The sequence below is a fragment of the Apiospora kogelbergensis genome, assembly GCF_038363985.1.
Source record: "Apiospora kogelbergensis strain CBS 113332 chromosome Unknown utg000002l_segment0_segment0, whole genome shotgun sequence".
Lineage (NCBI taxonomy): Eukaryota > Fungi > Ascomycota > Sordariomycetes > Amphisphaeriales > Apiosporaceae > Apiospora > Apiospora kogelbergensis.
In genome coordinates this window covers 2,770,647-2,798,636 of record NW_027117419.1, presented here as the reverse complement: position 1 = coordinate 2,798,636, position 27,990 = coordinate 2,770,647, and the positions used below count along the sequence as shown (strand labels likewise).

At 54.1% G+C, this 27,990-nt stretch overlaps 10 protein-coding genes across 10 annotated transcripts; 4 read left to right on the top strand and 6 right to left on the bottom strand.

The window, feature by feature from the left end:
• Positions 1-57: 57 nt before the first annotated feature.
• On the bottom strand, positions 58-968 carry PG998_003788 (uncharacterized protein; the record flags this gene model as incomplete). Its single annotated transcript, XM_066870606.1, has 2 exons — positions 58-602; positions 662-968. 2 exons carry the CDS (start codon positions 966-968, stop codon positions 58-60), a joined length of 852 nt encoding a protein of 283 aa, XP_066734356.1.
• An 835-nt stretch (positions 969-1,803) lies between these two features.
• PG998_003787 (Cytochrome P450 monooxygenase alt3) lies at positions 1,804-3,383 on the bottom strand (the record flags this gene model as incomplete). Its single annotated transcript, XM_066870605.1, has 2 exons — positions 1,804-1,969; positions 2,023-3,383. The coding sequence occupies 2 exons, from the start codon at positions 3,381-3,383 to the stop codon at positions 1,804-1,806; spliced, it is 1,527 nt and encodes a 508-aa protein (XP_066734355.1).
• A 1,161-nt stretch (positions 3,384-4,544) lies between these two features.
• Positions 4,545-12,300, bottom strand: PG998_003786 (uncharacterized protein; the record flags this gene model as incomplete). Its single annotated transcript, XM_066870604.1, has 4 exons — positions 4,545-5,329; positions 5,410-7,330; positions 7,400-11,926; positions 11,998-12,300. The coding sequence occupies 4 exons, from the start codon at positions 12,298-12,300 to the stop codon at positions 4,545-4,547; spliced, it is 7,536 nt and encodes a 2,511-aa protein (XP_066734354.1).
• A 907-nt stretch (positions 12,301-13,207) lies between these two features.
• PG998_003785 (FAD-linked oxidoreductase alt4) lies at positions 13,208-14,889 on the bottom strand (the record flags this gene model as incomplete). Its single annotated transcript, XM_066870603.1, has 5 exons — positions 13,208-13,466; positions 13,534-13,931; positions 13,988-14,355; positions 14,443-14,710; positions 14,776-14,889. 5 exons carry the CDS (start codon positions 14,887-14,889, stop codon positions 13,208-13,210), a joined length of 1,407 nt encoding a protein of 468 aa, XP_066734353.1.
• Positions 14,890-15,931: 1,042 nt separating this feature from the next.
• PG998_003784 (uncharacterized protein) lies at positions 15,932-17,466 on the bottom strand (the record flags this gene model as incomplete). Its single annotated transcript, XM_066870602.1, has 2 exons — positions 15,932-16,503; positions 16,542-17,466. The coding sequence occupies 2 exons, from the start codon at positions 17,464-17,466 to the stop codon at positions 15,932-15,934; spliced, it is 1,497 nt and encodes a 498-aa protein (XP_066734352.1).
• A 646-nt stretch (positions 17,467-18,112) lies between these two features.
• Positions 18,113-19,844, top strand: PG998_003783 (uncharacterized protein; the record flags this gene model as incomplete). Its single annotated transcript, XM_066870601.1, has 4 exons — positions 18,113-18,217; positions 18,272-18,785; positions 18,857-19,625; positions 19,685-19,844. The coding sequence occupies 4 exons, from the start codon at positions 18,113-18,115 to the stop codon at positions 19,842-19,844; spliced, it is 1,548 nt and encodes a 515-aa protein (XP_066734351.1).
• Positions 19,845-20,674: 830 nt separating this feature from the next.
• Positions 20,675-21,646, top strand: PG998_003782 (uncharacterized protein; the record flags this gene model as incomplete). The annotated part of the gene is made up of 2 exons (XM_066870600.1): positions 20,675-20,756; positions 20,808-21,646. 2 exons carry the CDS (start codon positions 20,675-20,677, stop codon positions 21,644-21,646), a joined length of 921 nt encoding a protein of 306 aa, XP_066734350.1.
• Positions 21,647-22,170: 524 nt separating this feature from the next.
• On the top strand, positions 22,171-23,206 carry PG998_003781 (U2 small nuclear ribonucleoprotein A; the record flags this gene model as incomplete). Its single annotated transcript, XM_066870599.1, has 4 exons — positions 22,171-22,249; positions 22,373-22,413; positions 22,505-22,765; positions 22,841-23,206. The coding sequence occupies 4 exons, from the start codon at positions 22,171-22,173 to the stop codon at positions 23,204-23,206; spliced, it is 747 nt and encodes a 248-aa protein (XP_066734349.1).
• Positions 23,207-23,616: 410 nt separating this feature from the next.
• On the bottom strand, positions 23,617-24,406 carry PG998_003780 (uncharacterized protein; the record flags this gene model as incomplete). The annotated part of the gene is made up of 4 exons (XM_066870598.1): positions 23,617-23,996; positions 24,061-24,151; positions 24,208-24,293; positions 24,343-24,406. 4 exons carry the CDS (start codon positions 24,404-24,406, stop codon positions 23,617-23,619), a joined length of 621 nt encoding a protein of 206 aa, XP_066734348.1.
• Positions 24,407-25,206: 800 nt separating this feature from the next.
• PG998_003779 (Chloride channel protein) lies at positions 25,207-27,885 on the top strand (the record flags this gene model as incomplete). The annotated part of the gene is made up of 4 exons (XM_066870597.1): positions 25,207-25,374; positions 25,465-25,480; positions 25,548-27,042; positions 27,093-27,885. 4 exons carry the CDS (start codon positions 25,207-25,209, stop codon positions 27,883-27,885), a joined length of 2,472 nt encoding a protein of 823 aa, XP_066734347.1.
• Positions 27,886-27,990: the final 105 nt, after the last annotated feature.

Genomic DNA, 27,990 nt, shown 5'->3' with positions numbered 1-27,990 from the left:
CGGTTTATCATTCCGTCATCAGAGCGTTTTATATAATATACAAAGGAATAATACCTCTCACTGCTTCTTCGACTCCTCTACCGCCTTGCTGTCTTCTCCATGGAAGAATCGGAGAATGGCCGCTGCCGCGATATCGCCGTCATGTTCCAGGTGCGCTGTATCTTTGGCGCGGTCCGCATGCTCGAGATCCTTGATGCTGCCGCCATCGACACGCATCTGAATCTCACGATGCACCATGTCCTCATCAAACGCCAGGTGCGCTTGTGTCGTGAACACGCGGTCCTCGATGAAGATGCCCTGGACCTGGGTGTGCGGGCTCGACCCCCATACGTGCACCTTGGTGTCTTTTGACAAGAGACCGCCAGAGGATTCGGGGGTGGGAGGAGCTACCACGTGATCCAGGTGCATCTGGTGCATATAAACATAAGGCGTCTCTGTGTCGAACAGGCGCTTTCCCACCCCCGTCAAGTCGATCTTGCTGTGGCCTAGTTCCCACTTCCCGGTGGGTTCAGGCTCGACAATAGAACCGAAAAGGCGGCAGAGTAGCTGATGACCGAAACACACGCCGCTGAGTTTGCATTCAGGATTGCGTAGCCAAATTTCTGGGCCATTTCTATGAGTCTCTTTTCGGTGCTAGGCTTTAGGGAAGGGGGATTCTTACCTCGCAGCAGATTCATCAGATCCAGGATCCAAGGGTTATCGCCATGGGCATCGAAGCAGCTCCCCGTCATGAGAATGGCGTGGTACTCTTTAATCTCGTCGTACGCCGGGACTTTGCCCCCTTTTTCGGCGACGACGAAGCGGCGGTCCGTCTCCACGCCGAGCGGCGGGTCGTGGTTCAGGCCGGCCTTGGAAAAGTGGTGGTGCAGAACCTGGCCGTAGTGGCCCTTGTCCTGCTGCGTTTCCAATTCGGTCTCATCGGTTTCGAGTATGAGGAGACGGACCTTGGGCAAGTCTCTGACCACCATTTTGTCTGCGGTGCCTGCCTTGATTATTTTACTTGCTGCTGTCGCGTATGATCTGCGAATTCTACAGCCCCAATTGGTCGTTTTGGTCGTTATCGTGGGTCTGATTGCTGGAGGGTAAACCGAAGTTGGGATGATATTTCGAAGTGTGAAGCTGGTGCAGCTGGTAAAAGGGCGGATCATTACGTTTTCATGACATGAGAGAAACCAGATTCTACAGGGTGGGCACCGGGCAGCCTTTTCTATGCCTCGCGCCGAACCAACCGACAATCATCTCGAATTTTCGCCGCACGACCAACCCTACGCATTATCCAAACCCCATGACGCCATCAACGTTGAAAGGCTTTCTTTCCCCGTTGTTTGGTTAGCCGCGTGGTCCGATCCACTTCCCCGGAAACCGGCATCGGTGGATGTGTTGGGATGAACCCGGATATGCACCCGCCATCCATCATCCCCGTGCAGCCGCCTCCAAGCTCGAACCGCGGGCGATTTTCTCTCCAAGTCAACTAATACATTCTCTGTTGCCCTCTCCAATATCACAAATGATTGAGGATGCCATCTAGCCATCTAAGGCGGCATGGGGTCAGATTGTCCTTCACTTTCTCTATTACATCATAACACTTGTTGGTCTTGGATTCCACTCGCTAGAGTTTCTGTTACCCAATGCCAAGTGTCCGCTGAACTTGGCTTGCGAAAAGCAACCTCCTGCCGAGCAACACTGACGTTGGGAGGAATGATTTCAAGTTTCCAAACTCTGCTCTGCACGGGTCAGCACAGAACGAACTTGCCGCTGGCGCCTGCTCGAAGGACTACTGCCATCGAATTGCTACAGCTGTGCTTATGATAGGTTCTGGATTGATTTCAGGTTCATCATCATCGGTATCTTGTGCCACACCAGCCACGTTTTTTGCTCGTCGATCCATCGGGAGGTTCCGTCCGTTAGTTCGACGTCAAAGTTCCATAAGAGATGTGCCAGCAAAACCCGCATCTCAGCATAGGCCATACTGCGTCCTGTTAGCATTGGGTCATCAAGCAAATTGTTCATGGCAAGACCTACTTCACCCCGATGCAGTTGCGAGGACCGTACGAGAAGGGCTGCACTGCAGCTCGAATATCATTGGCGTATTCCGAGCTCTCCGGGGGCGGTAGCCACCGTTCCGGGATGAAGGCTTTGGCGTCTTTGAAATTGAGGGAACTGCGGCCTGCGGAAAATTGATGTACGCCGACTGCTGTTCCGCCGGGCACCCATTTACCTTCGATCTCCTCACCCTTGCCCTGCACGAAGCGGGGGAAGGTGCTCGGACTCGGCGGGTAGAGACGCAGGCCCTCTTCGATGGCGGCTTTCAGATAGCCCAGCCGGCTCGTGGACTCCAAGGTTATGTCGGCCTCCGATGCGAAAGCTGTCCGGATCTCGTCGCATAACTTCTGGTATTTGTCGGGGTTTCTGCAAAGGAGAAACGTGATACCCGCCAGCGCGCTCGCGGACGTGCCACTGCCCGCGACAATGAACGAGGACGCCATCATGACAAGCTCCCGATTCGTCAGGGTTTCTTCTCCCTTGTTCTGCAAGATGTAGCTGATGAAATCCTTGCGGTCTTGGTTTGACTGCTGGATTCGACGCGTTACCTTGGAGGTGGTCATCGCCACGTGCTTCTGCCTCGCTTCCATCATGGACTTGGGTGTGAGGAGAACCGCCCACCGGTCCAGGCCGTAGTAGATGAGGACCTGGTACCAGACGATTGACTTGGTCCGCGCCCCGAGTATCTGCAACCAGGGCTGGTCCGCGTTGTCCAGGCAGCCCACCGCCTGACCGAAGGCGAGATCGGACATGACGTCGAACGTAAACAGGTTGAACCATCGCATCATGTCCTGCGGCCCACTGCCGTCATCCTCCTTGTCTACGGCCCTGCAGCATCGCCGTAGCTGCGCCATCAGCTTCCCCGTGTACAGTTGGAGGAACCCCTCCTGCTCGCGCAGGGCGCGCTCCGAGAAGGCCGGAGCGACGGCCCGGCGGAGCCTCGCGTGCTTTTCGTGGGGTGCGCTGATGATGCCGTCAGCGGCCGCCTTACGCACGTTGGGCCCCGCGATGGCCCGGCCATCAAGGCACTTGGGGAACTCATCAGCCCCCCGCCGGCCGTAGATCTTCTTCCACGCGTCGCCGGTCCCCGTGTACGAGAGCTCGTCGGGCGCTATTCGCACCACGGGGCCGTACTGCTCGTGCAGCGCCAAAAGGGACCATGCGAGCTCGCCCCGCAGGCTGGTCAGGACCCAGGGAAGCCGCGACGCGGCCCAGAGCTTGGGGCCCGGGTAGGAGCGCAAGGGGTGCAGAAAGACGTTGTACACGGCGCGGCTGAGGAGGTAGAGGACGAGCAGAGATACGGACCCTGCTATTAGTCGGGTGGCCGGAGCAGAGGCCATGTCGTCGAGAAACATTTCGATGTACTGCTGCGTTTGATGGCCAGTGTCTGCTGGCCTGTTACTCAAGAAGCAAAAAGATGCAGTGGAATGAAGGGCACACACACCAACAATGGGAGACCAGATAGGACAAGGATAAGTAGGTGTGAAAATCGATACCCACATGGGATATTTATTATTTATCAAACAGTCCCCGTCAAGACAGCTTGGTCCGGCATCAGCGCTCTATCAAGGTAGCAACAGCCACCAAGCCGGCAGCCACACGCAGCACGAATCACGACCAGGGCCATCCATCCCAGAGTTTACTAGTTATCAATATGAATCAAGTCACAGCGATGACCCCGGTATCAACCCGCATTAGATATCCTCAAACGGCATCGGCAAAAGAGGGCGTGAACAGAGAGACGGTACCCCAAAGAACACCACACCAGAACATGTCATAGGTCTTGGCCAATGTGCAATATGCTTTACATCCCAGGGTTGATCGTTCGTCCAAGTTCGACTTCCAAGTTAGTCTATCTAAGGGTCAGTTCAGGGATTACGTACTTATGCCCCCCTTTGGATTATATATCTCGCGGAAAGAGCCGAACGAGCGGTCAATAGGTTGCTTCGATACCGGAGCCACCTTCCCCTACGTCGGAACACGTGCTTTATCAATAGGACCAGGAACCAGTATCTTTACAGGGGTAGAGATCAGCATTCCCCAGCCCGCCCGCCAACTCGTAATTCAAGCTTTTCAGAGGGAAGGGGTGCCTCGTGGTCGTTCATACCGACAAGCATCCGGGCCCATACATTGTCAGGATCTGCGCACGCTCGGTGGAGCTACATAGCAAGGACGTGATGACCTTCCCAACAGCGGCTTCTGCATGCCAGTTCGGGCTTCGTGATTCTACCAAAGCTACAGGATATACACGATAGCATATGAGTAGAGAACAACAGTCGGTACTTAGAAAAATATCGCGTTCTTCTTCTATCGTCCACTTGTGGCTCTGTCACACGACGATATAATTGAGTAGCGTCATCCTGACTGCATAACAAGAGTTCTATTACTCAGAAGAATCCACGATAATAGAACGTTCTATTATACATATTATAGAGCGACTTGATGTAGCAACTCTTTACCACAACGACTGCAAAACACCAATCACGTGTCCAAACTTACACTCAAGCCTCCTGGTTCAGCAAAGCGCTCTTCCGTGCCAAATCTCCAGCAAGCTGTCTCATCGGGATGTTCGCCATGAGGTCGAACACCGACACCTCCACAGCGACCTCGCGAGCAACCCAATTTCTCACCTCGACCGCGACCAGACTGTCGACACCGTAAGCGCTCAGAGGTCTAGCGGCATCGATATCGGCCTCGGGCATCATCATCAACTTGGCCAGCCGCTGGACCATGGCTGCCGTAATCAAGTCTATGGAGTTTTCGTCAACACGGCCACAGAGTGAGAGCTCCTCGCGCAGAGAGATCGTCGCCGAGCCGCCAGCTGAGGTACCAGCAGCAAGATTACGCAGAGCGGCGAACCGACCATCCTGTATCCAGTACCAGGCGTCGTCATGCTCGTTGAAGGGTAGACCGCACATAATCTGGGCCGGGTGGGCGTCGGAACCCTCCACAGCCGTGGACAAGAGACCGTGCAAGTCCGAATTACGCATCACCTTCAGACCCATGGCCTTGACGTGGTCGACGTACTCGTCGTGCTCGGCGACGAAACCGACGCTGAGCAGGTAGCCAATATCGATGGTCATGGCGCGCAGGCCTTGGCTGCGTCGGTAGTTCGCAAAGTAGTCCTGGAAAATGTTGCCAGCGCCGTAGTTGCCCTGACCGCGGTGGCCCATAACACCAGCCAACGAACTCAACATGACGAAAAAGTCGAGGTCACGCGGGAGAAGTTCGTGCAAGTTCCAGGTGCCATGTACCTTGGGCCCGACAGTGGTACGGACGTGCGCCGCTGTCATATTGTCAAACAGGGTGTCGTGCAAAACCATGGCACCCGTCACGCAACCGCGGATAGGGGGAGGTGCTGAATACGGTCGAGGACAGATTGGAGCGCTGCTTTGTCTCCGACGTTGCAGTCAAAAACGTACGTCTTGGTATCGTACGTTTTCTCGAGATCGGCGGCAAAGGCCTTATTGTCTTCGCTGCTGGCAGCTGATCGTGAGAGAAGAACGAGATGCTTGGCGCCCTTCTCCGCCAGCCAGCGAGCAATCTCGCGACAGATGCCGCCCAGCCCAGCGACCACGTAAGTGGCATCAGTCGCAATTCCGACCTTGGGCGTGCAAGGAACGGCGGGGACTATGTCCGCTTCGTCAACGCTTATGACAACTTTGCCCATGTGCTTGCCAGTCTGCATGTAGCGGAATGCCTTCTCGACATCAACCATGGTGAACCTTTGGATCGGGTGAACAGGCTTGACCGCGCCAGCATGAATCAGTTTGGCGGTTTCTCTCCATAATGCCACGGCACGCGGCGTCGGATTGTTCTCCATGGCGAGCAGGTTAACCCCGATATAGCTCTTGTTATCTAAGAAAGGCTTCATGTCTAGGCCCGTATTGGCAAACAGGTCAGCCTTGCCGATCTCCAAGAAGCGTCCAAAGTCGGCCAAGCAGTGCCACGAGAGACGCAGAGCCTCGCCAGCAAGGGAGTTCAGCACAGCGTCGACACCTCGCCCGTTCGTAGCGCGCGTAATACCCTTGTAAAAGCTGGTATCACGACTGCTGAAGATGTGGTCCTCGGGTATGCCATATTGGTCGATAAGGAGCTGCTTCTTCTCCTCTGGGCCGACAGTTGCGAAGATCTCCGCTCCGATGCTCTGAGCGATCTGGATGGCTGCCTGGCCAACACCCCCGGCAGCAGCATGGATAAGAACAGTCTCTCCCGCCGCCAGTTGACCAGCCGTGACCAGAGCATAGTAGGCAGTGAGGAAGATAAGGGGCATGGAGGCAGCCTCTTCGAAGTCCATCCCCTCGGGGATCGGGATCGCACCCTTGGCGGGGAAACGAACGAAAGTGGCAAACGTGTCGCACGAAGCGGTCATAACCTTGTCACCTGGCTTCAGATCTGTCACAGCGGACCCAACACGGGTGACAATACCTGACACATCAACACCCAACTTGTGTTCGGCAAGGTTGCCCAGCGCTACGAGGACGTCTTTGAAGTTGAGACCAACAGCCTTGACCTTGACCTCAATCCAGTCCTCAGGCATTGGCTCATAGTAAATCTCATCTTCGATCCACCGGAACGTGTCGAGCAAACCAGGGGTCTTGATGGTCAACTTGAGGGGGCGCCCGCAGCCAGTGAAGGACGTAGGCTCGGGATCACCCTTAGCTTCATACTTGCGGAGGGAAGAGTCCACATTGGGTATCCTTTCAACACGCGGGACGTAGATACAGCGGCCGCGTGCGGCAAACTCGCCGTCAGTGGTTTCACCGCGGCTGTGTTCCAACGCAACTCTCAGTACAGCACTGGAGGCTTGCGCCAAATCGATGGAACCAGCGGGTTCCAGATCAAGGGTGGCAAGAAGTACACCGGCGTCCTCATTGCGGATGGCCCTGGAAAGACCAACCATGAGCGACTTAAGGGGCTCATTGGTGTCCATGGCAGCTCCGCCAGTGATCCACAGAGTACCAGCTGAGCCCAATACAATAAGACGTAGCTTGTCCCAGTTGTCATCCGTGAGTTCGGCGAGCATTGGCGATTCCCACTCGGCTAGACATATGCAGTACTTGCCGCTCACAGTCTCTTCCGTGACATGACCCCAGTTGATGGTATCAACAGTCTTGTCCACATCCTTGAGAGTCTTGGAAATAGCGGCACCAAGCTCGTCGGATGCAGGAGTGTCGGCACCAATGACCAGGAACTGGCTCGCGGCCTTCGAGGCTGCGCTGACGGGCTTGGTTGAGATGATCAAAGAAACGGGCTCCTTGGACCCCTCACGATCCCCCCGGACATCCTATCGATTTTCTAGATTAGTATAACTCTTCTCAAGACATGGATCAAGCAAATGTCAAATGTCGCTTACCATGTCTACGCCGGAAAACCCGGCCTTGGTAAGGGCCGTGTGCCACTCCGGCACGTCAAGAAGTGGACCGCCGAATCGACCATCGGCCTCACCGAGCCACCAGCCCGGAAGAGGTCCCATGATGAAACCGCTGAAGATGCGCTTGATGGTCACCTCCGACAGCACGAGTCTGCCTCCCGGCTTCAGGAGCGACTTGCAGTGGTCCAGCGTCTCCTGGATACTCTTCGTGGCGTGGAGCACATTGGCGCACACGATGAGGTCGAAGCTTTCAGGGGTGAAGCCTTGCTCCATAGGGTCGACCTCTATGTTACATGTACCGACTTGAATAATCGACGCGTCGGTGCTGAATCTCTCGGCAGCCTTGGCAAGGAAACCCGGGGAGATGTCCGAGAAGAAGTACTTGGCAGCCTTAGAAGATCCATCAGGGTTGCGAAGGCGTTCGAGGACATGGTAAGTGGTGCCACCAGTGCCGGCACCGATCTCCAAAATGTTCAACCCCGGGGACTTGTCAGCAATGAGGCCGACGTACTCTGCGACGTTCGTGTTGAACGAGGTTCCGAAGGCGCCCCTGTAGAAGGTGTATAACAGATCCCCCTCTGTCATGACTTGAAGAGGCTCAACTTCACGCTTGAAGATCTTGGGCAAGTTTTCTCCGATTCTGTCCACCATCTGCACAGTGATGTCTCCACTGGGCGAGTGCACGATCGCATCTCGGCACCTGTTGAGCTCTGCTTCAACCTCAGCAGGATCTTCGGCCAGCGGTGGGAAGCCCTTGATCGTGTCGTGCATCCACTCGACGTACGACTTCCAGAACCCAGACTCGGGTACGTAGGCCCTGCCATCCTCGGTCTTGAACCAGTCGAGGCAGCGGTAGATGTGGTACAGACAAACGTACTCCAGCTTGTCGAGGACGGTTTCGTCATCTTTGCTTTTCAGCGTGCGACTGTACACGATCTCCTTGACCTGCTTGGGTTGTAACAGATCAACATCCTCATGCCAGTTCTGCCCGAAGCAGGAGGCACGGGATTCCTGGGTCACCGCAGTACTGTCGCCTCCACCGCCAATCGAAGCGAGCCCGACGCCCTCCATGATGATGAGAGGCACATCATCGCTTTCGCAGACATTGATAGCAGACGTCCAAGTCGTGTAACTGGTCTTCTTGGCGCTGCAGTGGCCTTGCAGTTTATTGCTGGGGGTGGTTGGCAGTTTGGAGGAGATAAAAACGCGGTCAAAGAAGAATGGCACTACCGCTTCGGAGAGGGACTCCTCTTCTCCAGTGATACACGGGAACAAGAGATGAAGAATGGAGTCCAGAGTGGCCGGGTGCACAACAAACGGGTACTCGAATTGTGCAGGCATGACACTCTTCGTGTCGGGTATGCTGATGATACCGTAACTCGAGCCCGGTCCCGCGAACAGTTCAGTCATGTTGCGGAACGTAGGGCCGTACTGCATACCGATGGTCTCGACTTGGTCATACAGGAAGCTTCGAGCTGGTCTCTGGCACTTCTCCCTGGCATCCAACAGAGCTTGCTTCTTGGCTGCAGACTCCAGCTCAAGCTCTTTCTGCATCGCAGGGGAGAGAGAGGACTGGTAAGTCAGGGAAACCAGGCCTCGGGCATGAACCGTCCACTCTCTCGTCTCTTCAGACCAAGAAGAGACAGCAAATTCGTTCAGTGACGACGATGGTCCTGCCTTAGTTCCAGTGCGACGCGGGTGAAGCTGGACCTGGACCTCAACACCTTTCTCCGTGTCGGGGACGCGCAATGCTGTTGTAATCGCAACGTCGCGAAGCTCGTATCCATAGATGTCCTCGTTGACGTCGGCGATCTCCTTGGCAGCCTCGATAGCCATGACGACAATACCGACACCTGGGTAAAGGATGTCGCCTTGAACCTTGTGCTCTCTTATCCATGGGCTCTCGTTACAGCGGAGGAAGTTGCGCCATGTAGGATCGGATACTCCTGGCACCCGATACCCAAGAAGGTCTGTTCTGGCCTTTGGGCGAAACCGATACGATGAACTGAGGTGTGTCTCTGACCAGAAGCTGCGGCTCGGGCTGTGGTCCCATCTGTAAGGCGGCAGATCCACCAGCATTTTCACATCCGTGGGTGTCTCATTTACGAGATTCAAGTCGATTTGGCACCCCTTACACCAGAGCTCGCCAGCTGCCTGGAGAGCTGTTTCGGCGCCGTCGAACCTCCGTCTCAAAACGGTTGTGTATGACAAGTCGACAAAGCGGTCTTCGGCTTTGAAGATGTCGAGGAGATAACCCCTCAGGGCGGAGTGAGGGCCAAGTTCTACGAAGACGCTGGCAAAGGCTGTACGGTCTTGGCTGCGGGTCTTTCCTTGAGTGTGGTGTAAGAGAGCTCGGGTTGCAGCGGTGAAATTCACCGGCGAGACCAGGTTGTCAATCCAGTACGATGGCTTCATGTCTTCGGGGGCAACCAGTTTCCCTGTCACCGAAGAGAACATCGGCAACCCAGTCTCGGGAACCTCGTGAGGAATGCCTGCCAGAGCCTGCTCATACTGAGCCCTCGCGGTCTCCATATGGAAAGAGTGGTATGCAACGTCCATTGGTAGCTTTGTGCACAGGACTTCGTCCTTCTTGAGAGCGTCGTACAACTCATCAATGGCAGGTTTGTCGCCGGATACTGTGCATGACCGAGGGCTGTTCAGACAAGCAATAACCGCCTTGCCTTGAGTGAGGAGGCCGAGCCGCTGCTGGATGGACTCGGCTGCTGCGTTGACAGCAATCATGCCACCATTCTTGGACACGGTTGAAGAAACCTGGCCTCGCAGCCAGGCAATCTTCACGGCCGCCTCGTGGGAAATGTACCCAGCGGTGTAGGCGGCAGCAATCTCACCACTGGAATGGCCCACAACAGCAACGGGCTGGACACCCCAGGATCGCAACAGTTGCACAAGGGCAACTTGCAGAGCGGTACACGCCGGCTGACTGTACTCGGTCAAGCGGAGGTTGCAGTCAGTTTCGGACCGACCGAGCTCCTCTTCCAGACTCCATGGGCAACCGAGCGCTGTGAGGATTTTCTGGGAGCATCCCATGCTCTCGCGGAACACCCTATATACGGAAAGTCCTTTTCCCATGGCCCACCACTGGGCGCCCTGGCCGGTAAATGCGAAGGCAACCTTGGGCACGGTAGAGCTTGAGGATCGGACAACAGCGGGGACGTTCTCCAGGCTCTTCTGTAGAGTCTCATTGCTAGATGCAATGGCGAAGCTTTTCCATGGAAGCACGGTTCGCTTGGAACTCAGAGTATAGGCCAGGCTGTCCAACACATCCGTTGCAGAGTTGGAACCGGACTTGGTGGAAATGTAGGATTGCAGGCTCTCTACCTGCCGAGCGACGCCGTCGATATCATTCGAAGAAAGTACGAAAACCTTGGACTTGGCATCCTCCTTCGTTGTGCCGTTGGAGTGACCATTAACGCCGTTGGTGATGGATCTGGGCGCAGTGCAGTGGCGCCCAGTCTGACCCGTCCGCGCCAGGTACGAGGCAGCGTCCTCAAGAATGACATGTGCGTTCGCACCGCCAAATCCGAAAGAGTTGATGCTAGCACGGCGAGGGCCTTGATGGGGCCACTCCATGGTATCAAGTGGGATTTTGACGTTATCCGGTAGAGAAATTTGGTCGTTCAACTTCTCGAACCAAAGATTCCGAGGAATCAGCCCTCGCTCAACCACAAGCGAAGCTTTGATGACACCGGCGACACCGGCGGCGCCTTCAAGGTGGCCAATGTTCGTTTTGACGGAGCCGGCATAGAGATCGGTTGTCCTGTTGGAGCCGATCGTGTTGAGAATCGCCTTTGCCTCCAGCGGATCGCCAGCCTGCGTTCCCGTACCATGGCATTCGACATAGGCGGCTGTTTTGGGGTCAACGCCTGCTTGAGCATATGCCGTCCTTATGAGTTCTTGCTGAGCCTCGCTGCTGGGCAGCGAGATGCCAGGGGTCCAGCCATCCTCGTTGGCCGCCGTCGCGAGAACGACAGAGCGGATGGTGTCTCGGTCGCGAAGGGCGGCCTTCAAGGGCTTGAGCACGAGGACACCGATACCCTCACCTCGCGCGAAACCATCGGCGTTGGCATCCCACATCTTCGACTTGCCCTCGGGCGAAAGAATCTTGGCAGCGCCGAGAAGGATGGACATGTCGGGACCGAACATCAGGTTGGCGCCGGCAATGACGGACATCTCGGCCTCTCCAGTCCGGAGGCTTTGGCATCCCAAATGGAAGGCTGTCAGACTGGATGAGCATGCTGTGTCAATGGTCATACTCGGCCCCTTCAGGTCGTAGAACCAGGATAACCGGTTCGATGCCAGCGAAGCTGAAGTTCCGGTGGCATGGTAGATCGAGGGTCCCTCATTGTCGCGCGCTTGCAATGAAGGGAAGTCGGCGGTAAATGTGCCGATGTAACAGGACGTCTTCGTTCCAGCAACGTCTTGTAGTCGCAGGCCGGCGTTCTCGAAGCCTTCATAAGTGGCTTCCAGAAGCATCCTGTGCGTGGGGTCCTGCACGTGAAGTCCCATCGGTTAACGTTTTCCTTGTAAGTCAACTTCCACCCCCTCACCGCATTACTTACCATGGCCTTGGCCTCCTTTGGCGTCACCGAGAAGAAAGGGGCATCGAACACTTTGAAGTCTTGCTTCAAAAAATGTGCGTGTCTTTGCTGGATGGACCCGAGTCTGTCGCCATCTGGATGATAAAACCCCGCTACATTATACCGGTCTTCGGGTATAGCACACCGGGCTGACCGACCCTCGAGCAGCATATTCCAGAACTTCTCTGGGTCTGAGCCATCACCGGGCGCCCGGAGGGCAATACCGATGATGGCAATGGGCTCGGACTGAGGCGCGGCCTCGGCCGGCTCGTGGATTAAAGGCATATTGTGTGTGAATTGGTTATGTCGGACTAATGTGGCTAAAATGGGGGGAGGTATGTATGAATCTGAGCCATGTAAGCGGTATGAGTGCTATCCGAAGTGTTTGAACAGGACCGCACATGTGACGAGAGATCGCAATTATATCAGCAGTCTCCCTCAAAATCGACAAGATACACACGTGCCTGTCTATCTAGCACTAGGTGCCTCTCACCGTTAATTCGTCGAACCTCAAGGCACTTTTGACCCCTTCGCCCTAGCATATTCACCCTTATCGTCGCTGTAACCCTATGAGTCGCCTCGTAGCTCTCGGCTCGGGGCCTAGTTGCGGACTCTACAGTCTCTGATTCGAGAACAGGCATAGATAGATGCTAACGCAAGGACATGGTATATTACAGCTCTAACCAGGAGGGTGCAATGCGCGAACCCCATCTTCGTATCTACAAACACGGAGCTGAACAGCATGCGCCTGGCTTTCTTCTCCCTGACGGGCCAGTATAATCGCGAGCTTTCGACACGTTCTCTCGTTTTATGTTTCCTCTTGTCACGCAGCCTCGTGGGAAAATATTCCCGCGGTTGATCAGTGGGGAGGCTAACCATCCTTTTACTTGCGTCACCCCAGCTCCCAGGGACAGCTGAGCCGCCCCCATTCAGCCAGAACCTTGTCGCCGACTACTGAAACGGGCTCCATTTCGATAGCCGGGTGGATAAACGGTATGGGGCTTGATAGAGCGTCTTGCGACCTTGCGAAACTACAACGCCCTGTTACCGATCAAGTTAATGGAGTCAGATCCCAGTTTGAATGGTTTACCGCCTTGGGCAATAGTCCCTATTTGGTCTATTCAGGTATAGAATCACTCAGCAACGGAAATGCGTATATAATGACCATCAATGAGGATATCGTAGTACTATATTATTCCAGGGGCTGATACCACCGGAATACGTTGCTGGGGTCGTAGCGTTTCTTGAGATCTCTCAACTTTTCAAGCCTCCAAGGCTCTCCGTACAGAGCTTCTGGGGGGTCTTTCATGGTAGACGTAGTGTTCCCGTAATTGACGTATTGGTGAAGCTCGCCGTAGCCAGAGGTTTCTATGAACCTTCTCTTCCATCCATCGAGATGCTTCTCAAACTCGTCCCGATATTCCAACTTCATTGGCGTTGCCATCAACATTCTGTTGGACAATAATTTAGCGTGATGTCTTTTTGCGAGTGAGTAGTTGACTGGAGTCAGCAACTTACAAGAAGTGGTCGGACGAAGCGCGCCAGGGAAAGGCGGTGGCATCATCGGGGATCTCCCTAACTCTGTGATGCGGAAGGCACTCGAACATGGCGCCAAAGGTTCCTTTGCCAGAAAATTCGATGTTCTTGGCCTTCACGCTCTCAAAGAACTCACGGGTAGTTTTGAGGTCGAACTTCCTGACGCACGCAGCGCTCATGATCTTATAAGGGGCAACCGTCCATACCTCGGGCATGCTCAGGAACCTGTTGTAGCCTTTATACGTCGTCCAGGGCAGTTCAGGCCACTCCACCGCCACCTTTCCCGAGTGAATCGCTGGCCCGAGAGCCTCGAATTTAGCAATCCAGGCGTCTGCCTCGTTTTCAGGGCCAGACCAGACTAGATTCACCAAAATCATATGCTTGGTTCCAAAATCCATCAGCATACTTACTCGAGGAAGAGACGCGACATTCTTACCTGTTTCCCTTCTGTGCTTTTTCTCATCCACAGGACGAAAATGGCCAATTCCTTTGGCATCATCTCCGTGACCTCGTTCAGTGTGGTGAAGACTTCATCGCACTGCTCGATCTCGTACTCCAGATCCCAGGTGTAATGCATGCCGCGATTGGCTTGCTCATGCACTCGAAAGGTTGCCTCGACCGCGATTCCAAAGTTGTGACCGGCCCCGCGAAGTGCCCAAAATAAGTCCACGTTCTCCTTTTCGGACGCCACGACGACGGTTCCGTTCGCGAGTACCAATTTGCAAGAAACCATGTTATCGTGAAGAAAGCCGTACTTGCCCTGCAGGCGGCCCAGGCCAGCCCCGAAGCTCACGCCTATAACCCCTGTGGTCGGGCAAGATCCCACATCTTTCATGCGTAATGGTCAGACAGGTCTTGGGATGTTAATTTATAGTCCAGCTCAGCACTTACTAACTTCCATACCCAACTTGTGTATAAACTTGACAAAATCTTCCGTGATGACACCACCCCCTACTGTCACTGTCTTGCTCTCACTATCAAAGGTGATGTTGTTCAGAGTCCTCATATCAATCAAGATGCCGTTCTGTAGATGTCTCATTGTTGATGTCACCGCGTGGTGACCGGCGCGAGGAGAAAAGGGTATATTCTTCCCTGTCGCATACTTGACGGCCGCCACGACATCCTCAGCGCAGGCCGGCTGGACCACAGCAGTGTAAGTCTGATAACGTCAGCGTTAGGAGGGTGTTTTTTACATAAGAGATGAATAAGGAGGCGACTCGTTACCGGACGTTCATACTCGGTAAATCTGAGGTTCGAAGCATCGAAGCCCTCAGAGCCCGGATAGCATAGTCGACCATTTGGCGAGAGGCGAGAGGCGAGCTCGTGATGAGATTCCATCCTCAATATCAAATAGCATGCAGCCCCCGAGATCAAGTGTTGTGTTACAGAGGCGGAACGGCGAGGTTCAGGCAGAGAGAAGGGCTGTGGATGTTCCCATCCTCAGTGCTCGGTCGGCTCCATCATCAGCTCGAGTCTGCCCGGGGACTTGGTCGTCGGCACAATGCGGATGCCGGGGTAAACTCGTGGCACGGGGTCCCCTGACACCCACGATGCGGTGGAGTCAGAGAGGGTGGGGTTTAATATGTGCCATATCGATCGGCAGCTGGGCAATGGCCAGCAACCCCTGTACCGAAATTTCCAAGGGTTCATTCAATGAGCTTCTTTTGACCTATTCTTTTTTGACTGGGTACCTTTGCTTCCATAGTAGCCCCATTCGAATTCTAGCGTTGGTGTGTGTGTTGAGCCCACGTGTTGTCGAACACTCGTTCAAAAGAGACAACAGGGGATACGAGGGACGATAGACTCCAGGATCATGGGTATGAGGCATGTTACGTGAGCAAATACCGAAAACCTTATTTCACCGCCTCGGCGTCTTTCCTGGTGGCGATTTCTTGATACGGTATGCGATAGGATGTCGGCATGACGCCGATGTTGGCGTTGGCATGGCATGGTCCAGCCGCGTAACGAGGTTATCCCCAAGGATTACACTGCGGAGTCATGTTTGACAATTGAAATGTCTGGCGGGGTAACCTGGTCGACCTGAATCTGAACAGCTGATTATTTCCTTTCTGTTTGATTCGTGGAAAGAGGCGAATGGATCTAACACCGAAGAGTTGAGTTTCGCTACTGGGCGCGAGTATACCAGCCCACCGGTATCTTGGAGTTCAGAGTGACAGGTGGGAGGACAAAAGCACACACTCGGTTGCTCTCAAAATACATATCTCTGGCGGCTAAAAGAGGAGCCCCGGGTGGTGGCGAATTTTATTTGGCAAGTCTGAGGCGGCACAGGACACCCTCATGTCTATCAATGGAACTCCCTGGCGCACACGTGATGCCGAAGTTACTGTAGTCCCTGGAGGTGTTGTCCAGGTCCAGACCCTCAATGGCGTCGAACTCTTGGAGCATACGGACGATCACGAAGCCCGCTTCGGTCAGGGCGAACTGCTGCCCGATACAGATACGCGGTCCACCGTTGAAGGGGACGTAGTGGAACACCCCCCGGCCGTCGCTTCTCCCATCGCTCGGGGACGAAGTCGTCCGCGCCTGGTCCCCAAAGATCCCGCCGTCGGTGTAGTACATGCGTGCTGAAGTTGACCTCGGTCCCAGCGGGTACGAATATTGGCTGAGTTCCGTCGGGACCGCCACCTGTTGGAAGCGTAGTGTCTCTTTTGGCGCATCGGCTGTTCAGAGGGACGACCGAGTGACGGCGGAGTGTCTCGTTAAGCACGTGCTGTAAGTAGGTGCAATTCTTCAACTTTTCGAAAGTGACGCTATCTCCGGTGTTCTTTGCATTGGCAGATGTACCAAAATGCTGCATGACAACATCGCGAAGTTTGGTATAGACGCGCGGGTTCCGGATCAGTGAGTAGAAGACCCAGCCCGTCAGAGCAGCCGTTGTGTCTGTTCCGGCAGCAAGGAGGCCCAAGACCTGCTCGCGGACTTCATCTCGATCTGCGCATCTGGCTCGCAGGGTATCGAGGAAATCATACTTGGCCCTGTTTTCCCCGAACGGACTGTTGCGTCTGCCTTGTCCATTGCGTCGTTGGTAAACTTGTGCATAACTTCGGCGATACGTCGCAGTTCCATGTTTCCATAGATCCAGTAAAGTCCCCTAAGAGTCAGTCGCATACGCAGCAAAGGGACCATCTGTTCCAACGCCCAATTCAGATCTTCCTTCTTCTCGCCGCGTAGCATGGATTCCAGCGAATGCGCGCTCTGGCCGAGAAAGACCTCCGTCGCAGAGTCGAGGGTGAATCGGGGCAAGAGCACTGCGAGACTGACGGGTGCCGTCCAAGTCCGTCCGTGACTATCCCTTGAGGTAGAAACGACGCCTTCAGATGACTCCAGGAGACACCTCATCATAGTCTGGAAATGGCTTTCGAGAAGGCACACGTTGGACACGTTTTCTCTTGTGAAAAGGGGTCGCATGACTTCCCGGGCGCTGTGCCACGCCGGGCCATCGACCGCGAAGATGCTGCGTCCAAGAAAAAGCTTCAAGTTGGTCGTGCGCACGTCGCTCAGCTTGAAATCGTCGAATTGCGTTGCCAAGATCGCCTGGATGTTGCGCGGTTCAGCAGTTATGAAATTCGAGCTGCCGAGGACCTTCATACGCCACGTATAGCGATCCATCGCAGCAAATCGTGCCGTGACATACTCGGGTAGTCTTTGGTCTCGATCAGCCAACATGCCATTTCTGACAATGTCGAGGCCCAACGGCCACTTTCTTGACTCCGTCGGGACACTGCCACAGCCCAGCTGAAGGGCTTTTAACCAATGGCGCCATGGACGAACAACGAGGATGTCGACAAGTTTGATAAGAAATATTACTACCCCCAGGCCAAGAAGCAACTCAGCGCGACTGCGTTCCGCAGTCAGGGAGAGCACGGCGCTATGTTTGAAAACTTCGCTGAACATTTTCTGTTGCGATGGGTCGTTCACGGTGTAATCAACAAACAATCCCTATGTGAACACGATATCGAATAGCTTCACAAACGACCCAGCTTCATCTACTGATGCATATACATGCGAAGTGATAAGCGTCAGAACCTGTGCGAATAAACGTGCTCAATTCGGGTGTTGGGGTTGGTTGGAACTTGCTATGCCCCTTTTCGATCCTTTGCATACACAACCTGGAACCAGGATCATGCTAGGATAGGGAGCCTGAACCTCGTAGATGTAGACTAAAGGTCCCGTCATCTCAGAAGTACCAGGAGCTTGCAAAGCCGTCTTTGCCTACGTGGTATCAGGCAAAAAGAAAGAAAGAAAAACACAATCCCTCAAAAATGTACAGGGATACTGCTCCCCTTGGCATCCTTGATGGGGCTCAGGCAGGGGCCAGGGTGAAAGATGGAAATGGGGTACCCCTGATCAGCTCCGGTCATGGACGTTCTCAGGTCATTTTCTCCATGCGCTCAAAAAGACCCCGTCTCCAGTAGGCGAATGCGTGGCTGTCGTATGAAAATCAGCATTTCGACGTTGTTCCAATTCTGGCACTTGTCTGAGTTGATGGGATCATGATCACGGGAATTTGATCGAGCAAACGCTGAATTCACATAACAAGATGTCTGATTTTCTCGAATATCTCGAAAAAGATGGTCTGGAGGCTCTTGTAGCAAACCTGCCTTCTCTCACGATAGGCAATGTTTTTCGAGGAGTTGGCATTGCTGTAAGTTGTACCTGTCCACGAATGAAATGCTCAAAAACTGAACACCTATGACAGATATTAGCATATTTCATCTTGGTCAGGGTCATATACAACTTATACTTCCATCCATTGCGCAACTTTCCTGGACCTCGACTCTGGGCCATCTCACGTCTTCCATGGCACTACGTCAATCTCAAAGGCAGAATCACCTGGCGCATCCGGGAACTCCACGACCAGTATGGACCGGTGGTTCGCATCGCCCCTGATGAGCTGTCTTATACCACATCTACAGCCTGGAAGAAGATCTATGGCCAGCGAACACCGGAGTTCCCCAAAGCCCTCGACGGGCGAGGTATTGCCCCGACGAGCATCGGTGGCCGCCCCTCACTGATGACCGAGACGCAAGAAAATCATCTCAGGCTGCGCAGGGCAATCAACCCGGCGTTTTCGGAGCGGGCGCTCAGGGAACAGGAGCACTACCTTCAGACACATTCCAACAAGCTCGTCCAAATTCTCCAGGAGAAGTCCGAGAAAGGGCCTGTGGATATGACGACGTACTTTTTTGTAATTGCTTTCGACATAGTCAGTGGTGAGTACAGCCTCACTGCTGTTTATTATACTAGCTTTCGTTGTTATTACCCGTGCTGACACTTGCCTTAGATCTTGCGTTTGGCGAACCAGCCGGATTTCTTGACAACGTAGACCAGCCTTGGTTGCAAGTTATCCTTGACCGGGCCAAGGCAATCAAGTATTATCAGCTTGCTGTCTGGTATGGTTTCTTCCCGCTCCTGAACCTCATTACTCCCAGATATGTGATGGAATCGAGAAGAAGCCATATCGCGCTCACTGAGGCCAAGTTGGATAAGAGGATTAACTCTGAGAACCCGGGCAAGGACTTCATGTCTTTTATTCTAGAAAACGACGACCCGGCCGTCGAAAAGCTGTCTAAAGTCGAGATGATTATGCTGGCTAGCAACTTCATCGTGGCAGGAAGCGGCACCTCTGCAGGAGGCATGTCCGGCCTGACGTACCTTTTGCTGCGCAATCCGGACAAGCTCGAAAGGTTGAAGAGGGAGATCCGCGAAATGTTCAAGACGAACGAGGAAATCACCATGGTAGGTACGGCAAGGTGCAAGTATCTCAACGCCTGCCTAGAGGAGGGCATGCGCATGTACCCACCAACTCCCGGCTCGCTGCCGCGAATAGTTCCCGGCAAGGGTCAGGAGATCGACGGCAAATGGGTGAAAGGTGGTATGGCCGTTGCCGTCAACCAGTTCAGTGCTGGAACTTCTGAGCTCAACTTCAAGCGCGCTCGTGAGTTCCATCCGGAGCGGTACCTGGAGCTGCCTCCTGGATCTGAGTTTGCGAACGACGACAAAGCTGCCGCCCAGCCCTTTTCAATGGGACAAAGAGTGTGTATTGGAAGATCGTAAGTTCCTGGACACTTGTTCCCCTCCCTTTCTGACTTGACTGACTGGACCTTTTCAGGATGGCGTACGCCGAAATGCGTCTGACTATGTCGAAATTGTTGTTCAACTTTGACCTCGAGCTCGCCGAGCCCAAGCTGGATTGGTGGAATAAGCAAGACACCCACCTCGTTTGGAGTAAAATTCCGCTCATGATCCAACTGCATCCTCGGTTCAAATAGCCGTCCTATGAAGTAGTTAACAGCAATACATCTTGGCAATCGCTTCCTACGGCAGTCAAATTCAGGAGGGCATTGGACCCAAAGTTAATATGCAATTACTCATGTCCCCTTTCCTGTCTACTTGAGACGGCTGTATGAGTCTTCCCCTTCGAGTTTCTTCGTCGAATCTGAGCCAAAGAACCGTGATGGCCGTTGATTTAGTGTGTCAACAATATCAGGGGTTAGATGGCTGACACTCTCAGCTGTGAGATCCAGGCCGTCTAGATTTAACTCCAGGGTACTTACTTGGCCGTCTCGTACGTCCACCGATTGATATGAAGTAGCTGCTTTAGACAAGCTTTGGTATTAAGGCACCCCTGGTTTGAGGCAATGACAGGGACGAAACGGCATCCTCCGGTAAAATGGGGCGTGAGCAACAATTGCTTAGCCCGAGTCCCGGGGTTCGTAGAATATCAGCATGCGACCCTGTCGTTAGTATATATACTTGCCAGTGCCAGAAAAGACTTCAGCCATCCGTATGCCCACGTGGTGATGGATACAGCGCACCGACCCGCTACGAAGTTTGAATAGAAAGTATAATGGTATCATCGCGTGTAGTTTCAAGATCGGAAATGGCAGGGATATTCCGGCCGGCCAGTACTTGAAAATTGCGGTATGGAAATACTGCCAGTACTCCTGGGGACATGTCTTCGTGGCTGCTTGTGCTCGAGTCGATATCATGAGCCAGATAATGCGGATAATGCCCCTCGTAGAGCCATCAAGCTAGTCACCTCTGTCTCGGCGCACGCATAGGGGATCTGTAACTGTACTTCGAGCATCTGTATCGCATCATGGCTCACGCCATAAGTCATTCGTCGGGGCAAGACGTCATCAAGCCCATGCAGGTGATGTCCCTTGGAATGACGAGGACAGGTGAGTACATATTTGCATAAGTGAACATGGCCATACACTGACGTTTAAAAGGATCTGCATCCATCACCAAAGCACTCACAATACTGGGTTATCGAAACGTGTACCATGGGATCCAGGCCATCAGCAATCCAAATGACTGGGCCGTGTTCTCTAGCGCAAGCGACGCGTTCTTCAAGACTCTGCCGTCCTATAAGGGACAGCCTTTCGGGCGATCTGATTGGGACAAGGTCTTTGGGCAGTGCGAAGCTGTTACAGACATGGGTTCCTTCTTTGCACACCCACTCATCGAAGCCTACCCGGACGCCAAGATCGTTCTGGTTGAGCGGGACGTCGACAGCTGGTACGAGAGCATGGAGGAAGCGATCTTCAGTACGACCTGGGGCTGGCGGGCGAGCCTGATCATCGACGTCTTTGGTCGTCTTATGAGCCTGACGGGCGGGTTGACGATCCGGAAGATTATGCTGGGTTACTACGAGGCGCATAACGTAGGCGAGATGAGAGCCAAGGCGAAAGAGCGGTATCGCAGACACTATGTCGAGATTCGAGCTGCGGTTCCCCAGGAGAGACTTCTGAACTATGATCTCAAGCAAGGATGGGAGCCGCTGTGCGAGTTTCTGGGCAAGCCAGTACCAGATATGCCGTTCCCCCAGGTCAACCAGAGGAAAGAGCATGTGGAAAGAGTGAGAGCCAAGCAAGACATGTTCCTCAGAGCGATGTGCAAGAAGACGCTTCGAGCGCTGGCCCCGTGGATCCTTGGCTCTGGGGTGGCAAGCCTCGCGATTTGGAGCTGGAGAAACCAGTATGAAGTTGCCGATGGTTTGAAATGGGCGAAATCATTGATTGATCCAGTGGTTGCAGAGTTCGTTACAAAGCTTCGTCTCTCACCCTAACACCCGTGGGCTCCTCAACATCGGACACAAGAGAAGGAGGTTGAGATGTATATTCATTAGAGGGCGAATTCGTCGCAGCCTGTGTAACACGCACGACTGCAATTATACAAGTTAGAGACGATTTGCAAAGCAGCCAGCGATGCACATATTGTACCCAACTGAAGGGAGAAAGATAGCTTGTCGGATATATGTGTTGCTAGGAAGCGGTTATGCTTGTAAGAGGACGGCAACGGGATTATGCACCAAACCGCCTAACCCCACTGATTAGCCACAGCCAATGCCCGCTGGTCCTTGTAAACATGCTGAGTCGCCGCATTTCATCACGACTTGTAGTGGTGCATCTCGAAATTTTTGGGTAGTTCTCAGCCTTGCACGACTAAGCTACGACCGAAGCCGCCCGCGACACACGAGGATTGCCGGTCACCACCACCCTCTCATCGACCTGTGACAGTGAATTTGGAAGAGGTAAAACAACACAACCACAATTCCCCCATCTCGACCGCAGCTCCTCTTCTCCCGTCATCATGAGGCTCACGGTCGAGCTTCTCTCGAACTCGCCGTCATGGCTCAACGCCCTTAAGGAGCGCGAGCTTGATCTCCGAGGTACGTTTGAAAAGAGCAGATACTACACTGGTTGATCTATCCCAATTAGCCATATATCGCCAAATACCAAAGCCAAAAGACAGAGAGCAGAGTTGATAGCGATTTTCTTCGCCCCGTGAACAGGACATCGCATCCCCGCCATCGAGAACCTGGGTGTCGCAGGTGTAAGTTACAGCAGCATCACCGCCTGTTCCTTTTCCTATCGTTGCCGCGCATTACCCGAACACTCTTTTGGTGCTGACTATTCCTCCACAGCCGCAAGATGCCATTGACCTCGTCGACAACGATATCCAAGTGCTCGGCAACTTCCCCCTGTCGCCACGCATCCGCACCCTTCTTCTAGCCCGCAATCGCATCGCGTCGATCCAACCTACGCTCGCCAACTCTATCCCGAACCTCACGACCCTGCAGCTGGAGTCAAACAACCTGAACGAACTGGCTGACCTGGATCCTCTGGGCACATTCGCGAACCTCATGCACCTGGTACTACGGGACAACCCCGTCACCAAGAAGGAGGTGAGTTGACCGCCGCTCTCGCACGCATACGCCGGTGTTATAAGATGACGACTTGCTAAATGTTACCGGTTCCAGCACTACCGATACTGGGTTCTGTGGCGTTGCCCTCGCGTGCGTTTCCTAGACTACCAGAAGGTAAAGCTGGCTGAGCGCGCCGAGGCGGCCAAGCTCTTCGGCACGACTGAGGAGCCCACGGAGCTGGCCTCGAAGCTTATGGGCATCAAATCCTCAACGTTCGATGTCTCTTCCGCATCCAACGGGCCTTCGGGCGATCTGTCGACTAGGATGTCACGGATCAAGCTGACGGACCAGGAGAAGAAGCGGCTGCAAGATATGATCAAAAAGGCGACGAGCTTGGACGAAATCACGCGACTGGAGACCATGCTGCGGGAAGGACGGCTGCCCGCCGGAGTCCATGCTGGGGACGAGATGGAAGAATAGGGGGTGCTTCCAAGTAGACGTGGACTTTATTCATGTCAACATCATAGATGATTACGACACTGGCACCCGGCGTTGATTGCTTCGCTACAACATGAAACGTTGATGGATTATACCCAGACTCAAGGCAATGCAAATATTTTCATCCTCTAACGCTATTCCACAACATGCACCTCTCTATGGCTGAATGCTTTATAGAAAGTACCTCCTCCATGCTTCCCTCGTCGCTATGTTAATGCTACTGCCACTCATAATAGGGGTTGGTCAGAGTTGAAGAGCAAATCCTTCAGGTATGACATGTGCATGCAAAATGAAATTCGCTCTCGTTATTTTGTTCAGTCTTCTTCTTGCCATGTCACTATCGAGTCCATTGCTTCGGGTGTGATTGGCCTAGTCATTTCGCGTCGAGAGCCCTAACCTGTCATGGCGACATCGTCGTCATCCTCGCCCCGAGCCTGCCGTGACTCCATCTCAAGCTGGCTGTTGGGGTCGGCAGCCTCGTCATCGTTACTCTGCCGAGCCGCTCCCGGACCGCCGCCCAGCATGCCGGCGATATTAGCACTGCCGTTCAGGCTGGTCCGGCTGCCGGTCGACTTGTGCTTCTTGCTGCTGCCGCCGCCGTTGGCCATGGGGAGCTCTTGCTGGCCACCGTTATTGCCCTCGTTCTTGGCACGCTCGCCGCGCAAGGTGGCGCGCGTGGCGGCGGCCTTGGCCTTGATGTCCCGGAACTTGGCCGTCTTGGGAGCCACGTCCTCTAGGAACTCCAAGTTGTCCTGGTGGTGGACTGCGCTGGCTGGAGGGGGTTAGATACCGTTTAAGGGCTCATACGTAGACCGGTAGTTGGAAAGACGACGTACCAATGTCCTTGTACTGGATGTTGCGTCTAGGCTTGCGCTCTGTCTTGGCTTGCTTGAGAGCCTCTTCGGCGAGGTGTTGAACGAACAGCTCCTGTAATGAAAGTTAGGCCTTGCTTGGCGATAAGATTGACACATGTGAATGCCTACCGCTGCTAGACATATGACGAACGCCGCATTGTTCGAGCAGATGTTGATGTCCTGGTCCTGAGCAATGATCTTCTTGACTCTTGATACTACGGATCTTGTCAGCGTTCGGTCCTTATGCAAGGTTAGTCAACTTACGAGGCAACTGCGTCTGTCCGGTGACTTCCTTTCTAGGGGGTATGGCCGTGGTATTGTAAGGCATGATGATGATGATCTGACAGCAATACTGGGTGTCTTAATCAAGCGTGCTGTCTTGGTATACGACAGAGTCAGATGAGATCAAGTGGTTGTGTGTAGAAATGAAATAAGACAACTGAGGTTGCTGCACAAGTATCTATTAAGGCTGACGGGTTAGTTCTGTACAGTAGACTCTTCCAGTGCTTTTTTTCAGTGCAGTTGCCCCTGATGATTGGAGCCAATCGAGGTCAACGGCAAGCACTTCCTGACTGCAGCAATGCGATCTTCTCCAGGACTAACGGACCAGTGAATAGACAGGGGCCGGAGAGATATAGCGAGCTAATATATACTTACCGAATGGGTGAATGGAGTGCCCAGCCGTCGTTGGAGGGTTGTCCTGCGCCGTCGTCTCGAGTGCAGTCTGGACTGACAATGGCAATGAAGACGCGCAGCGGTAACAGGAGACGCAATACCCATTAAACTCTTCCAGTAGTGCATGTGCTTGGCGGAGGAGACCGAGTGTTTGGGCGCCAAGCAAGCCAAGTGCAAGACACGGCCAATGCTTGGAGGGGGACCCCTAGCCAGTACCCTAGCCTACCTAGCCAAGCTCCGGGCGAGCTGGTCTAGGCTTACATCGAAAGGTACCATTCACCACGGCTACGGCGTCGCATCCCCAACGTCAACCTGGAATCCATCCACCAATCGATAGAATTACGTAGGAGAATGAACACCTCCCAACTTTGATACTGATACGACACACCGACTATCGAATCAACTTGCTAGGTTCTCCTTTTGCACAACAACAATGGTCCAGCACCTTATGCGATGAGTTCACGAACAACCTCGTTTTCCGCTGCTCCACTCTCCCGTCGACCCTCATCGCTTACCAGTCGCCTTTCCTTTGCCGTCTCGACCGCCGAACGCGGTGAGGGCCACGATGCCCCCGCATCGCAGCAAATAGACGAGGAGATCGCGGAGATCAAGCGGTATGAGGTACGCATTTGCTGTCTCTTTGGGGACCCACGCGCCGATCCCCTCCCAAGCTTCTCCGCAATGTGCTAACGTGCATTTGTCTGTCTCCAGGACTTTACTACCATCGGTACGCGCCATCATCCTGCTCGCCCGAGAGGCACCTCTACTACGATACTAATATAAGCCATCGGCAGACTGGGTACAGGATGCCTCGCGCGAACAACTGCGACGGAAAGCGAAACGGCGCAAGAATGCCGGCCTCTTCGACAACGGCCAAGTGACCTGGCGACACCGAGTAGCCGAATCTTACGATGCGGCCCAGGGATGGATTGTCGTAACCCTCATTGGCGCCGCCATTGGCCTCAACGCGGCCTTCCTGAACATCATAACGGAATGGCTATCCGACATCAAGACGGGCTACTGCACGACGGGCTTTTACCTAAACGAGAACTTCTGTTGCTGGGGCGAAGACAACGGTTGCGCCGACTGGCACCATTGGACCGGGTTCGCGCCCGCCAACTATGTCATCTACATTATATTCGGAACGCTCTTCGCCTGCCTGTCGGCTACTCTCGTCAAGTCGTTTGCGCCCTACGCTGCTGGGTCGGGCATTTCGGAGATCAAATGCATCATCGCGGGGTTCGTCATGAAGGGGTTCCTCGGCCTCTGGACGCTCATTATTAAGTCGGTCGCGCTCCCTCTTGCCATCGCGTCGGGTCTTTCGGTCGGGAAAGAGGGTCCCAGCGTACACTACGCTGTGTGCACCGGCAACGTCATCTCGAGGCTTTTTGAGAAGTACGAGCGCAATGCGTCCAAGACGCGCGAGATACTCAGTGCCTGCGCGGCTGCGGGTGTGGCTGTTGCCTTTGGAAGTCCCATTGGCGGCGTCCTCTTCTCTTTGGAGGAGATGTCCAACTACTTCCCCCTCAAGACGTTGTGGAGGAGTTACTTCTGCGCGTTGGTTGCCACCGCTGTCTTGGCCGCCATGAACCCGTTCCGGACTGGCCAGCTTGTCATGTTCCAGGTCCACTACGATCGATCGTGGCACTTTTTTGAGGTCTTCTTCTATATTATTCTTGGCGTTTTTGGTGGGCTTTACGGCGCTTTTGTCATGAAATGGAATCTGCGAGTTCAGGCTTTCCGAAAGAAGTACCTCACGAAATACGCCGTTCTGGAAGCAACGCTGTTGGCAGCCGGCACTGCCATTATCTGCTATCCAAATGCCTTCTTGCGCATTGACATGACAGAGAGTATGGAAATCCTGTTCCTGGAGTGCGAAGGGGCAGAAGATTACCAGGGCTTGTGTGAAACCGACAAACGTTGGGGAAACATATTATCGCTCCTCCTAGCGACGGTTATCCGGATATTTTTGGTCATCATTTCTTACGGCTGCAAGGTGCCAGCTGGTATTTTCGTCCCATCCATGGCCATTGGCGCCTCTTTTGGGCGAACTATTGGCATAATAGTTCAGGCGCTCCACGATTCCTACCCCCAAAGCGTCTTTTTCGCCTCATGTCTACCCGATCTACCCTGCATTACCCCTGGAACATATGCCTTCTTGGGCGCAGCTGCTGCTCTGAGCGGCATTATGCATATTACGGTCTCCGTTGTTGTTATCATGTTTGAGCTCACGGGCGCACTTGACTATATCCTGCCAACAATGATTGTGGTCGGTGTCACCAAAGCCGTGTCCGAACTCTTTGGTAAGGGGGTATTGCGGATCGCATGATTTGGTTTAGTGGCTTCCCCTTTCTCGATAACAAGGAGGAGCACAATTTCGGAGTGCCCGTTCAGGCTGTCATGACCAACGATATCGTCACGATTCCGGTTCAAGGCATGACGCTGCAATCGGTCGAAGACCTGCTCTCGCAGCCCAAGTACCAAGGTTTCCCTATAGTAGAGGACGTAAACACGAGGATACTGGTGGGCTACATCGGGCGCACAGAGCTCCGCTATGCTATTGACCGGCTCCGGCGCGAGCGCCAAATCACCATCAGCCCGCAGGCGAAATGCTCCTTCTCACCTTCCAACGTCGCAGGCGCGATCCCCGTTACGCCAACCGTGACGGTGTCCAACACGGACTACAACATCTCCTCGTCGGCCTCGACCATCGACTTCAGCCGCTACGTGGACCCCACCCCTGTCATGGTGCATCCGCGCCTCCCGCTCGAGACGGTCATGGACATGTTCCGCAAGATCGGCCCGCGCGCCATCCTCATCGAGTACCACGGCCGCCTGGCCGGGCTCGTGACCGTCAAGGACTGCCTCAAGTACCAGTTCAAGGTCGAGGCGGCCGAGAACCCGCACCACAGCCACGACGTCCAGAGAGGCAACGAGATGCTGTGGTCCTGGATCCAGACGGCCGGGCTCTGGTTCTCGGGTAAGCTAGACAGCGCCAGCGGCGGTCGCATACGGCTCAATAGTACCGAGATGCCGGGGTTGCGACCGCCTGGGGGCGGCAGGGGAGGAGGTATCATGGATGGCGATGAGGACATTGATGACGAAGGGGGCGTGGAATTGGAGACGAGGTAGCATGTATTTTATAGAGTATAGATTTATAGCTAGGGAGTTAACACTCAAACGTCGTGATAGATATTGAATATTTTGTCGACGACCATTTGTACTATTACAATCGCA